The 14,150-nt window shown below is 48.3% G+C and overlaps 1 protein-coding gene across 2 annotated transcripts in view; it reads left to right on the top strand.

The window, feature by feature from the left end:
* The window catches only part of LOC142264622 (growth factor receptor-bound protein 2-B), a 34,469-nt gene extending 20,734 nt beyond the window's left edge, over positions 1-13,735 (top strand). The window contains exons 2-5 of one of the 2 annotated variants that reach the window (XM_075332255.1): positions 2,443-2,540; positions 11,271-11,393; positions 11,507-11,711; positions 11,941-13,735. In XM_075332255.1, coding sequence (XP_075188370.1) covers positions 2,443-2,540; positions 11,271-11,393; positions 11,507-11,711; positions 11,941-12,126 — 612 coding nt within the window. In that variant the 3' untranslated portion in view covers positions 12,127-13,735. The remainder of the gene's footprint in view (positions 1-2,442; positions 2,541-11,270; positions 11,394-11,506; positions 11,712-11,940) is intronic. The other variant, XM_075332256.1, reaches the window with a different exon arrangement.
* The last annotated feature ends 415 nt before the right edge of the window (positions 13,736-14,150 follow it).

A 14,150-nucleotide genomic window follows, 5' to 3' on the forward strand; every position in this document is an offset into this window, starting at 1 on the left:
ATGAGGCATACTGAACATGTATGATACTTCTAACTTGGGAGATAAGTCACCTGCATATATGCTCCCTACCCCTAGTAAAATACTTACCAGCCACCGTCTTCTGCCCTCCTCTGCATCGCTCCGATCCCTTTCCACCATCATGAGACCACAGCTTCTAGTAACCATCACAAACTCTCACTATAGGTATTCACATAAGTGCTGAACTGAACGTTCAAGTGTTTTCAATGGGAAGAGAGGCGAAAGCCGCTTCCAGGCACCTCTGCCCCATCACTCATGATAGCTATAGGATTGGTCATTGAAATGAATACTGCCTGATTCTGCAAATGATAGGAGAGCTAGGAGGCCTCCATATACATCAAATGGTTGTCTGCTCATACAAATATTGGCAGGTTTGGCTGATTTCATCTAAAGTGTAGTAGAGGACTTTCGGCTGCTAGATTAAGCGATTATTTAAAGCACCACTCCAGCGTTTTTTTTTATTGCACCTCTGGAGTTGTGCTTAAAGTCCCTTGTCTTATACTCAGCTGCCACCCCTTCTGTCAGGCTTCTTGTGACCTGCCGGCAGCTCCAGTGTTTGCTGGATGGCGCCAGATGTCACAACTCAGTGCAACTTTGAGAGCATCGTTCTGGCTCTCATAGAGTTGTAATAAGAGCTTGTGATGTAACTTCTGATGTCCGGCTAGTCAGACGTTGCAGCCACAAGATGGCGCCACGGGACTGGAACAGCGCCAAAAAGGCATGAAAGCGCTAGAGGAAAACAGCCACTCCAGAGCTGAACCCCATCCCCCATTACTGGAGTGTGCTTTCAGCTTGTATAGGGTGTTTACTGAGCTATTATCAGTTACATTAAGGCCCAGTCACACACAACGACTTACCAGCGATCCCGAAAACGATGCGACCTGATAGGGATCGCTGGTAAGTCGCTGGTGAGATGTCACAGTCAGATCTTACCAGCGATGCAGGAACAATACAGATCGCAGTAGCGACCTGTATAACGATCTCAGTAGTCACTGTGACCCTGTCACACAGTGTCAAACATCGATGTGTCCTGGATATTGCCTTTGAAGAAAATGGCCTGGACCATTCTACAACGACTAGAGATCTCACAGCAGGGGCCTGATCACTGGTAGATGTCACACATAACGAGATCGCTAACAGGATCGCTACTGCGTCACAGAAACCGTGACTCAGCAGCGATCTCACTAGCGATCTCGTTATGTGTGACGGTACCTTTACTCCCCTACCAATGCTTGTCTTCTGTGTAAACAAAGATCAGACATGTTGAAATCCAGCTTGTACAACCCTTGCTTCTAAGGCTATGTTCACACTAGAAAAATGATTTTTCTTAAGAAATTTCTTAAGAAATTTCTTAAGAGTGAAGGATTAGTGCACCTGCGTTAAAAAGCGCATCAAAAACGCACCTGCGTTTTTGCCGCGTTTTCGGTGCGTTTTTGGTGCGTTTTCGGTGCGTTTTTACCGCTGGTTGCTCCCTGCGTTATTGTGCCAATTATCTATGGCAAAAAACGCAGTTAGCTGCAGAAAAGAAGTGACATGCTCATTCTTTTTCTTAAGAAAATCTACTGAAAGAATTTTCTTAAGAAAAAAACGCAGTGTGTGCACAGCTAATTTTTTTGCCATAGGTTTTGCTGGGGAATGTCTGCAGAAAGGTTACAAGAATTTCTCAAGAAATTTCTGCAGCAAAAACGGACCCAAAACGCAGGTAAAAAACGCAGTGTGTGAACATAGCCTTAGCCAGTTGGGCTTCTTTCATGTTTTAATTGTTCAAATTTTACAATTTAATTAAAAACCAAGTATTGATGATAAAACAGCAGAGTAGGTACAAACGATCAATGTGCAAAAATGCAATATAGCACATTAAGGCTCCGCTCACATCAGCGGTATTTTGCCGCAAAACCGGATCCGTTACAAATGCGTTTCAGTTCAATTAATTTCTAATGGAATCGCGGCAAGATGCGGTCATATGCGGTTGCGTGCGTCCTACACGACCGCATGTGACCACATCTTGCCGCGATTCTATTGGAAATTAATTGAACTGAAACGCATTTGTAACGGATCCGGTTTTGCGGCGCAATACTGCTGATGTGAGCAGAGCCCAACCAGACTTTGTGGCCTCATATGGTTTATTATACACTGTGATCAGGTGGTCCTAACTTTGTATTATGAGTATAATGTATTGAGCTGCAGTAATGTGCAAATTTCCCCACTGTGGGATCAATAACGTTTATCTTATCTTATAAACCTGGTATCGGGGGTGTTGTTGGAGTCCAGACACAAATACAATGCCTACCCTATAAGCACTTTGGGCGGATGGCTACTGAGCACATGCTATTAGGGATTTTTTTATATCTGAATATTCTGATGGTGGTTATTCTATACAGAAGTTCCCATCTCCAACTACCGATTTGTTTGTACTCGTTGCAGGTCTTGAATGAAGAATGTGACCAAAACTGGTACAAAGCTGAGCTCAATGGCAAGGATGGATTTATACCCAAAAACTACATAGAAATGAAACCACATCCGTGAGTATTGCTTGTTTGGAACAGATTGAGCATTTGTTTGGTTGTATATAAAGTTCCTGTACTTGCCGATGAGAAGCGAGCACTTGTGAGTTTGACATTTTCCCAATTAAGGCTGCTTTCACACATCCGGATTTTTGCTCTGCGGCACAATACGGCGTTCTGCAGAAAAACCGCAACCGGCTTTTGTAACGCCGGTTGCGTTTTTTTTTGCATAGACTTACATTAGTGCCGTATTGTGCCGCAGGGGCTTGCGTTCGGTCCGTTTTTTGCCGCATGCGGCAGATATAGCCGATGCCGCGGCCGGATCGAACGTTCCCTGCAACGTTTTTTTGCTCCGGCAAAAAACGCCGCATCCGGCCGCTGCGGCGCATTTTTCAATGCATACCTATGGAGGCCGGATGCAGCGCGATGCGGAAAAAACGCATCCGGTCGCCGCATGCGGTTTTTTCCACTGCGCATGCTCAGTAGCATGCCGCAACCGGAAAAAAACGGACGGGCCGCATGTAAAAACTTATGCAACGGATGCGGTGTTTTCGCCGCATCCGTTGCATAGTTTTCACAGCCGTATTGAGCCGCACTGCTCAAACCGGATGTGTGAAAGTAGCCTAAGAGCGATGGGTTGGAGTTTGATTATATAAATTCTGTGTTGCTGTATCATCAGCAAATTCCAAAAAGAGAGCAAGTCCTCCAATCCTATCAACAAACGCATGATTTTAGGACAAAATGCTGTCTTCTAGTTCAGGGGAAAAATAGTTGTCAACATCACATACAATAAAGTGTCAAGTGAATAAAGTGCAAGTGTAAAAATAATTTATGCACAAGTCACATTCCTATACGGAATATAGCACCTAATGATATCCAATATGGATCCTGTAATATGGCTTGAAAATAACTCAAAGGATACTATAGTAACAGGAAATTGATATCACCCCCCCCAAAAAACATTCCTGCTAAAGTTCAACTCACAGTGGTGACAGCATTTAATATCACAGTGGTGATGGTAGTAGAAATGGAGCAATCTCACCCATTTGGACGAGCCAGAGCTGGTGGAGTTACAGCACGGGAGTTACAGAATCAGGTTTCCTTCATGTATTGAAAATCATTCCCAAGGCAAACCAATTCTGGTCCTTTTAGCAAATAGACTCCTGTCCTAACAAGGGCAGTCCACAGCTGACCCGCTATTTTTTTATAGTCCCATTGATCCCAGACAGCTTCCCTATGCGTTTCCTTCACCAGGAAATTGCTTTAAAGATGCAGGACTCCTATGGGGTATTCAGACCCATTTCAAGACTCGAGTATTCTACTATTGCCTTAGGGCAGGAGTTTTTTTTTCTAAAAGGGCCAGAATTATGTTCTCCTTGGAAATTATTTCCAATACATGGAGGAAACCTGATTCTGTAACTGCCTTGCTTTGACTCCACCGTCTCTGGCTCGTCTAAATAAGTGAGATTGCTTTATTTATACTACCATAACCACTGTGATTTTAAAGAGAACCTGTCAGGTCCAATATGCACCCAAAACCACGAGCACTTCTGGGTGCATATTGCTAATCCCTGCCTAACTGTCCCTGTATACACTAGCATAGATAAAGAGATCTGTAGAAAAAGGATTTTCTTTGTCGATCCATTGGGAGACCCAGACACCTGGGTGTATAGCTTCTGCCTCCGGAGGCCACACAAAGTATTACACTTTTAAAAAAGTGTAACCCCTCCCCTCTGCCTATACACCCTCCCGTGGATCACGGGCTCCTCAGTTTTATGCTTTGTGTGGAAGGAGGCACACATCCACTCATAGAAAAAAAAAAAAAAAAAAAGAAGATTTCTCATACATAGTATGACGGATGGAAGAAAAGAGGTCCCCTATGGGGTCCCCGGCATGCTCCCTTCTCACCCCACTAAGTCGGCGTTGTTGTTAAGGTTGAGGTACCCATGGCGGGTACAAAGGCTGGAGCCACATGCCGTCTCCTTCACCATCCCTTATGCGGCTCTGGGAGAAGTGGGAGCCTCACCGGTCATTCACCTGCTGAGACCGTGCTCCATCCACAGCCCCTGGTGGAATCTGCTGGACCGGAGCGTTTTCATCCCCAGGGACCGGGTCCTGCACCTTCAAGGTACTCTGTGTCCCCATAAGGGGACGGTACGGGGAGAGAGGTCGCCTTTCTCCCCAGTAGCGCCGTCCGTTGTTTTTTTCATCGGACTTCCGCGCCGGCCGTGCCTGCTCGTTGGGCACGGCCTTAAATTTAGTCCCCGGCTTCATCGCGGCCTAGTCGCGAAAAATCCCGCCCCCGGGCCTGCTTGTCAGGGGTAAGGGCGGGATTACCGACAGAGGGCTGGAGCATCTTTGCATGTCTCCCCTCCCCTCTCATTGACCACTATGGGGCCTCCAGATTCCCGCCTTTTGCCGGCGCCGCCAATGGCTCCCACTCCCCCCTTGAGAGCTCCGGCGGCCATGTTTGGCATTCTGCCGGTGTATGCTGCAGCTGCACAGCCCTACAGCTCCGGGGGACCCACGACAGGGAATCTGGAGGACACCAGCGGTTGGTAAGCCACACCGGTCACCCGGTGCTGGTTCCCCTAGGGTGCCGTGATATATATATATATATATATATTATATATATTCGGAACGGCTGTATAACCCTTTCCCATATACCCTCAGTGGTCGCTCTCCTAAGGGACACTTATTGCTTACAGCATGTCGTCCACAAGGAGCAAAGCCCCTAAGGCACAGGTTTTTTTTCGCAGCCTGTACCTCTTGTGGGGCTATGTTGCCTGCGGGATCCACCTACCCTCACTGTGATCAATGCTCGACTCCTGCCACGCTTGCTCAGCCGGAGCCTAGGGCACTTGTGGACCCCTCGGCTCATGTAGATCCCCCTGCTCCTCCTGAGCAGGCTGCAGGGACAGAGTCACCGTCATTGGACTCTTTCGCGGAGAAACTCTCTGTCACTTTCTTAATCCATTGCACAGTCTATGGACAAATGGTCATCTAAGCTCCTTGAGGCATTGCAGTCCAGACCGGGCTCTTCACAGGCCCCGGCCCCTGTTAGTTTGTCTCCTCCAGGGCCTTCTCGGTCCGCGCCGCAGCGCGCTCCCAGGATAGCCCCTAGGTCCCAGGCGGAGGACTCCTGCCCGGATCGCAGTCCCAGACCGGCTAAGCGGCCTCGCTGGGACTCTTCCCCGGCCTCCTCACGCTGCTCTGGATCTCAGCTTGAGGACTCTCAGGATGACGAGGCGGACGTGGGAGCTCAGGGCTCTGACCCTGACTTCGCCCTCAACCTTGATACCCCTGAGGGGGACGCCTTAGTAAATGATCTTATTTCGTCCATCAACCAGGTGTTGGATCTCTCTCCCCCGCCTCCACCTGTAGAGGAGTCGGCTTCTCAGCAGGAGAAACACCAATTTCGATTCCCCAAACGTACGCGCAATACGTTCTTTGATCACTCTAACTTCAGGGACGCTGTCCAGAAGCCCAGAGCGGTCCCGGACAAGCGTTTTGCTAAAAGGCACTCTGACACACGTTATCCCTTTCCACCTGAAGTCGTTAAGGGCTGGGCACACTCACCCAAGGTGGATCCGCCAGTCTCTAGATTGGCTGCTAGGTCCGTTGTCGATGGCTCATCCCTGAAGGATGCCACTGACAGACAGATAGAGCTCTTGGTGAAGTCTATTTATGAGGCCACGGGCGCGTCTTTTGCCCCGGCCTTTGCGGCTGTGTGGGCTCTCCAAGCAACCTCGGCATGTCTGACTGAGATTAATGCTGTCACGCGAAATTCTGCTCCGCATGTGTCTTCCTTGACCTCTCAGGCATCAGCATTTTCGTCCTACGCCATGAACGCCGTCCTGGACTCTGCTAGCCGTACGGCTGTGGCATCCGCTAACTCCGTGGCAGTCCGCAGGGCCATGTGGCTGCGCGAATGGAAAGCAGACTCTGCTTCCAAAAGGTTCTTAACTGGTTTGCTTTTTTCTGGCGAACGTTTGTTTGGCGAACGGTTGGATGAGATTATTAAGGAATCCTCGGGAAAGGACTCCTCCTTACCCCAGTCCAAACCTAAGAGACCTCAGCAGAGGAAAATCCAATCGAGGTTTCGGTCCTTTCGTCCCTCCGCCAAGCCCCAATCCTCTTCGTCCAACCGGCCGTAGAAAGGCCAGAGGAACTCCTATGCGTGGCGGTCCAAGTCACGCCCCCAAAAGGCCGCAGGAGGCACTGCCTCCAAGACGGCCTCCTCATGACTCTCGGCCTCATCTAGCCACATCCTCGGTCGGTGGCAGGCTCTCCCGCTTTGGCGACGCCTGGTGGCCACACGTTCAAGACCGATGGGTGAGAGACATTCTGTCTCATGGTTACAGGATAGAGTTCAGCTCTCGACCTACGGCTCGTTTTCAGAACCTCTCCACCCCCCGCACAAGTCGACGCACTTTTTCAGGCGGTGGACGCTCTAAAGATGGAAGGAGTTGTGATTCCCGTTCCCCTTTAGGAACGTGGTCGCGGATTTTACTCCAACTTGTTCGTGGTGCCAAAAAAGGACGGGTCTTTCCGTCCCGTTCTGGACCTCAAGCTGCTCAACAGACATGTGAGAACCAGACGGTTTCGGATGGAATCTCTCTGCTCGGTCATCGCCTCGATGTCACAAGGAGACTTCCTAGCATCGATCGACATCAAGGATGCGTATCTCCATGTGCCGATCGCACCCGAACATCAACGTTTCCTGCGGTTCGCCATCGGGGACGAACACCTCCAGTTCGTCGCATTGCGCTTCGGCCTGGCGACAGCCCCACGGGTCTTCACCAAAGTCATGGCATCCGTCGTGGCGATCCTGCACTCTCAGGGCCACTCGGTAATCCCATACTTGGACGATCTCCTAGTCAGGGCCCCTTCTCGGGTGGCGTGTCAACGAAGTCTTACCGTCACTCTGGCGACTCTCCAGCAGTTCGGGTGGATCATTAATTTCCCGAAATCCAAGTTGACGCCGACCCAATCACTGACTTACCTCGGGATGGAGTTTCATACCCTTCCAGCGTTAGTCAAGCTACCGCGGGACAAACAGCTTTCTCTGCAGGCGGGGGTGCAGTCACTTCTTCGGAGTCAGTCACACCCCTTAAGGCGCCTCATGCACTTCCTGGGGAAGATGGTTGCAGCTATGGAGGCAGTGCCGTTCGCGCAATTCCATCTACGGCCAATGCAATGGGACATTCTTCGCAAATGGGACAAGAGTTCGGCTTCCCTCGACAAGAACATCTCTGTTTCACTTGCAACCAAAACATCACTTCAGTGGTGGCTCCTACCCACATCTCTGTCTCGGGGAAAATCCTTCCTCCCCCCAACCTGGGCCGTGGTCACCACGGACGCAAGCCTGTCAGGTTGGGGAGCGGTTTTTCTCCACCACAGGGCTCAAGGAACCTGGACTCCAATAGAATCGTCCCTTCAGATCAATATTCTGGAGATAAGGGCAGTATATCTAGCCCTATTGGCTTTCCATCGGTGGCTGGAGGGCAGGCAGATCCGAATCCAGTCAGACAACGCCACTGCCGTCGCCTACATCAACCACCAAGGCGGCACTCGCAGTCGTCAAGCCTTCCAGGAAGTCGGGCGAATTCTGCAGTGGGTGGAAGTCACAGGCTCCACCATCTCCGCAGTTCACATCCCGGGCGTGGAAAACTGGGAAGCAGATTTTCTCAGTCGTCAGGGCATGGACGCGGGGGATTGGTCTCTTCACCCAGACATGTTTCGAGAGATTTGTCGCCGCTGGGGAACGCCGGACGTCGATCTCATGGCGTCACGACACAACAACAAGGTCCCGGCCTTCATGGCACGGTCTCAGGATCACAGAGCTCTGGCAGCGGACGCGCTGGTCCAGGATTGGTCGCAGTTTCGACTGCCATATGTGTTTCCCCCTCTGGCGATGCTGCCCAGAGTAATACGCAAGATCCGGTCTGACTGCCGTCGCGCCATTCTCGTCGCTCCAGACTGGCCGAGGCGGTCGTGGTATCCGGATCTGTGGCATCTCACGGTGGGTCAACCGTGGGCGCTTCCAGACCGCCCAGACTTGCTGTCACAAGGGCCGTTTTTCCATCTGAATTCTGTGGCCCTCAACCTGACTGTGTGGCCATTGAGTCCTGGCTCCTAGCGTCTTCAGGGTTATCTCAGGATGTCATTGCCACCATGAGACAAGCCAGGAAGCCTACGTCCGCCAAGATCTATTACAGGTCTTGGCAAATCTTCTTATCCTGGTGCTCTGATAACGGTTTTCCTCCATGGCCGTTTGCTTTACCCACATTTCTTTCATTCCTACAATCTGGAATGGACAAGGGTTTGTCCCTCTGCTCTCTCAAGGGCCAAGTGTCGGCGCTCTCCGTGTTTTTTCAAAAGCGTCCAGCCAGGCTTCCACAGGTCCGCACGTTCCTGCAGGGGGTTTGCCACATGGTCCCACCTTACAAATGTCCGTTGGAACCTTGGGATCTTAACAGGGTTCTGACGGCTCTTCAAAAGCCGCCTTTTGAGCCGCTGCGGGATGTCTCTCTCTCCCGTCTTTCTCAGAAGGTGGCCTTCCTGGTGGCAGTCACATCACTTCGGAGAGTGTCTGAGCTTGCAGCGCTGTCATGCAAAGCCCCCTTCCTGGTTTTTCACCAGGATAAGGTGGTTCTGCGTCCTGTCCCGGAATTTCTCCCTAAGGTGGTATCCCCTTTTCATCTAAATCAGGATATCTCCTTGCCTTCCTTTTGCCCTAATCCAATTCACCAGTGTGAAAAGTATTTGCACTCTTTGGATCTAGTGAGAGCACTCCGGTTCTACGTGTCTCGCACGGCGCCCCTGCGTTGTTCAGACGCGCTCTTTGTCCTGGTCGCTGGCCAGCGTAAGGGCTCTCAGGCCTCCAAGTCAATCTTGGCTCGGTGGATCAAGGAACCGATTCTCGAGGCCTACCGTTCTTCTGGGCTTCCACTTCCTTCAGGGTTGAAAGCCCATTCTACCAGAGCCGTAGGTGCGTCCTGGGCTTTGCGGCACCGGGCGACAGCTCAGCAGGTGTGTCAGGCAGCTACGTGGTCTAGTCTGCACACTTTCACGAAGCACTATCAAGTGCATGCCTATGCTTCGGCAGACGCCAGTCTAGGTAGGGGAGTCTTCCAGGCGGCGTTTGCCCACCTGTAAGAGGGGGCCGTTTTCGGCTCCTTTTATTGAGGTATTCTTTTACCCACCCAGGGACTGCTCTTGGACGTCCCAATTGTCTGGGTCTCCCAATGGAGCGACAAAGAAAAAGGGAATTTTGTTTACTTACCGTAAATTCCTTTTCTTCTAGCACCTATTGGGAGACCCAGCACCCACCCCTGTTCCCTTCGGGCTGGTTGTTCTTTTGTGTACACATGTTGTTGATGTTGATTTGTTCTTATGGTTCATGGTCTTCAGTTCTCCGAACATCCTTCGGATTGAATTTACCCTAGACCAATTTATAAGTTTTCTCCTTCCTGCTTTTGCACCAAAACTGAGGAGCCCGTGATCCACGGGAGGGTGTTATAGGCAGAGGGGAGGGGTTACACTTTTTTAAAAGTGTAATACTTTGTGTGGCCTCCGGAGGCAGAAGCTATACACCCAATTGTCTGGGTCTCCCAATAGGAGCTAGAAGAAAAGGAATTTACGGTAAGTAAACAAAATTCCCTTTTTTAAAGATCTTTTACAGTATGCTAATGAGCGCAGGGACTAGTTCCCTGGGCGTTAGTTCCCCTGGCCAATCGGCTCCATTAGCATGTTAGTATGCCCCTGTGGGTGTGCTATCATGCTAATGAATGTGCAGTGTCACAGGATGATCTCACTCACCTCTCCGCCGCCATCGCTTCCGACGCTGGATTTTGGCTCAGTGCGCATGACCCCAGAGATTGGGTCATGCGCACTACTTCAGTTTGAAGCCAGGACGCGTACACCCGGTTTCACAGTGCTCATGACCCAAAATCCAGGTTCATGCCCACTGAGCTGAAATCCCCCATCGGATGCGATAGCGGCAGAGAGAGAGGCGAGTTAGATCATCCTGTGACGCTGCATATTCATTAGCATGTTAGAATGCCCACAGGGGTGTAGTAACATGCCAATGGAGCTGACTGGCTAGTGGGACTAGTGCCCTTGTTTATTAGCATACAGTAAAAGATCTTTAGAAATACTTTTTATCTAGTGTATACAGGGACGGTTAGGCAGGGATTAGCAATATGCACCCAGAACTGCTCGTGGTTCTGGGTGCATATTAGACCTGACAGGTTCCCTTTAAATGTTGGCACCACTCTGTCATTCTGTTAGTTCAATCACCACTGTGAGTGGAACTTTGTCAGCATTGCCACCTAAAAATCTTTTGGGTGGTATCAATTTGCTGTCCTGTTACAAGTAGCCTTTGCCAAGATTGGGTGAAACCCTAGGTTGAACTTCTCAATTAACATTGCCATGTGATGGCTCCATACAGAACATTGCTTTTCCAAGTTTTCTTTTTCATACGGCATTGTAGCACAGTGGTTTTCTCTTAACTTCAAAGGATGAAATTTGGTCAATCATAGCTATGTCCAATCCTTCCCATCATTACCCAGAAAAAATAAGCTATATCTTAAAGCACATTGCCACACCGTGAGGGCTATCACAGTGTTGAGTATCGCAGTTCTGCTCATCAGTGGAAGTCCTTGGAAGCAATCACCTTTTGACAAGGATATGACCTGAAAAGAAAATTGTGTACCACATTTCTTATGTTATTATTTTTTACAGGTGGTTCTTTGGCAAAATCCCACGTGCCAAAGCAGAGGAAATGCTAGGGAAACAGAGACATGATGGTGCCTTTTTGATCCGAGAGAGTGAAAGCGCTCCAGGAGATTTCTCCTTGTCAGTAAAGTGAGTAACTTTAAGTGGTTGTGTTAGCGAATGCTCATAGTCTTCTCCAGGTTTGTTTTCAGGCTGCTATGCTCTCAGTAGCTTCATGTAAAACGTTGTCACTTTTTTTGTAGGTTTGGCAATGATGTACAACATTTCAAGGTCCTGCGGGACGGCGCAGGAAAGTACTTCTTGTGGGTGGTAAAGTTTAACTCTTTGAATGAGCTAGTGGACTACCATCGGTCCACATCCGTGTCTCGGAACCAGCAGATCTTCTTACGTGACATCGAGCAGGTGCCACAGGTACACGGGGGAGACAGAGCCACAAGTTTACCACAGGTATATAGAGGGGGGAATCTAGGAGACAGACTGTTCAGCAGATTTGAGAGGTGTATCTTTATCTATTCTGCCAAGGTATTTAAGGTGTTAAGTTCTCAATTGAACATTAGATCATCTCGTAATTTAACCCTTCAACTCTTCTGTTAACATATCTTCTTCACCTTGTATGTTAAGCATTATTGTAAAAAAATGTAACACGCCACTAACCGTTCAACATTTCTCTTAACAGCAACCAACATATGTTCAGGCACTGTTTGACTTTGACCCCCAGGAAGATGGGGAGCTTGGATTTCGACGAGGAGACTTCATCCAGGTGGTAGACAACTCAGACCCCAACTGGTGGAAAGGGACATGTCATGGGCAGACCGGCATGTTTCCACGCAACTATGTGACACCTGTCAACCGCAATCTGTAACTAAAGCCTTCACCGGACCAGAAGCCAAGAAGGAGCACAGGCAGACTTACCTGGGAGGGATTGACTAGGACGCCAATTGGAGCATACAGATTGACTTTGGGGTGAATGGGCACGTGGACGACCAAATAGAAGAGCATGGACAGACTACTGACAGACCAGGGAGCAGTAAATAAATTGCCCACCTATTCAAGGAACAAGTGCAAATCAATACAATTCTACGGTATTATAAAAGGACAGGACACGGGGGAGGGAAATAAAGCAGACTTAAAAGGGTAGGGATTTCTCTTAAACTGACTGGTAAATATGTGGCTGATATGACTTCGGAATATAAATTAGACTCGCTAAAGATGCAGACAGAGGCTTAAAATCATGAATGTGAGACGTAGGCTTCCTCGGTTGTCTGTCTGTGCTGTACGCTGTTGCTTCTTACAAGGAGGATGACCATTTGCCTCTGTGTGGAACTCCTTTTGACTGGGCGGGAGGGTGGGAAGGTGGGATGTTGCAGGCTCACAGGGAGGGATTGTACAATTATGGATATTGATTTAGAATGCCAAAACTTACCTATAAATTAAACCGGAAACAAGAGACTTTTTTTTAAATTAACAGATTCCCTTTACTGCTGCTGTTCCTCCTTTATTCCATTTCTTTCCACATTTTTCCTGTTAAACATGCATGTGTGTTTGCAACGCATTCGATCCAACACGCACCTGTAAAATAAAATGTACAAAATCCGACCATTTTCTCTCTATGCAAATCGTGGGCTCCTAGTGTGTTTGCAAGGAAGTCCTCCGACTTCAGGTCTTGAGGTTAAAGGCAAGTGTTACAGGGAGGGCACCCATCATCTAACCTACAGCAGGCCATACTTCTGATATACTTATACACCCTTTGAAGATGGAAATTGCTCCTGTGCTTTGCAGTGGAGGGTTTGTTTTTCCGGATAGAGCTCTGATAAAGGGAAGGTTGCACTACAACGATATAACGTATATGTCACTTCCTCCTTCATTTATCAGCCTTATGATTTACATAATACAGATAGTTAGTAATAGACAAAGAAAAAAGGGAACTCTGTCCTGTGCCGGCTACACATGTAACTCGTATTGTTCAGAACGCCACGTACTAATGATGCAAGTGCCAACGTACGAGGGCGGAGGGTTGATGATTGGCCTTGATGTAGCCATATACATTACATTAAATGAACCCTCTGAGAGGGGCTGTGGACAACCTGGGTGCCTGTGTTCTGAAATACAATACTAATATAAAATCTGCTAGAGAACTAATATACAGCGATTACAATATCTACAGTACGACTGTAACTGATCTTTCTGTTCCTTACCTTTGACTCTGTGTCTTGGCCCATCATAGTCTGCTTCCTTCAGGCCTAAGTGAATAGGGTTAGGAACGCACTGGGACCATATGATTGTGTATTTGGGGGATTTGTGTATATCCTGCATCCTTTGCAGATGAATAATGTGTGTGTATATATATAAAAAAAAAAATCAAATCAGTGTTTAAATAATTAAGAACAGCTTCTGTATTTAATCCTTCAATGCATCATTTGGTAGATAGTTATTAACTGTGAATAATAATAAAAAATCATATGTATTCTTCATCTGACTGTTAGTGACCTCATTTCATTTCTAGGCATAGCTAAGTTCTAGATAATGAAACACCCCTTCCATTTTTCTGTATACGTGACTGGAGGACATAGATTTAATTGTTTTTAAATTTGCTGGATGATATATGTATTTATGATTGTACAAAAGAGGAGCTGGGTGAGCGAACCAAGCACTGTACTCGACTCTACCACCAGTGGCCAAGTCATGAAATGATTGACCACCACAATGTTCTCACTACAGTTGAGCTTAGGCACGGGACACCTAGTCTATCGGCTATCCATTATGTAAGTTGTATAAATGTCATTGTGCAGAAATCCGCTTCAGAGACAAGGGCCCAGAAATTTAGGCTTTCATTATTACTTGTAATCCTATTATCTTCCAGTGTGCTCAACAGATCTTTAAACAAAA

This window comes from Anomaloglossus baeobatrachus, unplaced genomic scaffold (genome assembly GCF_048569485.1).
Source record: "Anomaloglossus baeobatrachus isolate aAnoBae1 unplaced genomic scaffold, aAnoBae1.hap1 Scaffold_2677, whole genome shotgun sequence".
Taxonomy (NCBI): Eukaryota; Metazoa; Chordata; class Amphibia; order Anura; family Aromobatidae; genus Anomaloglossus; species Anomaloglossus baeobatrachus.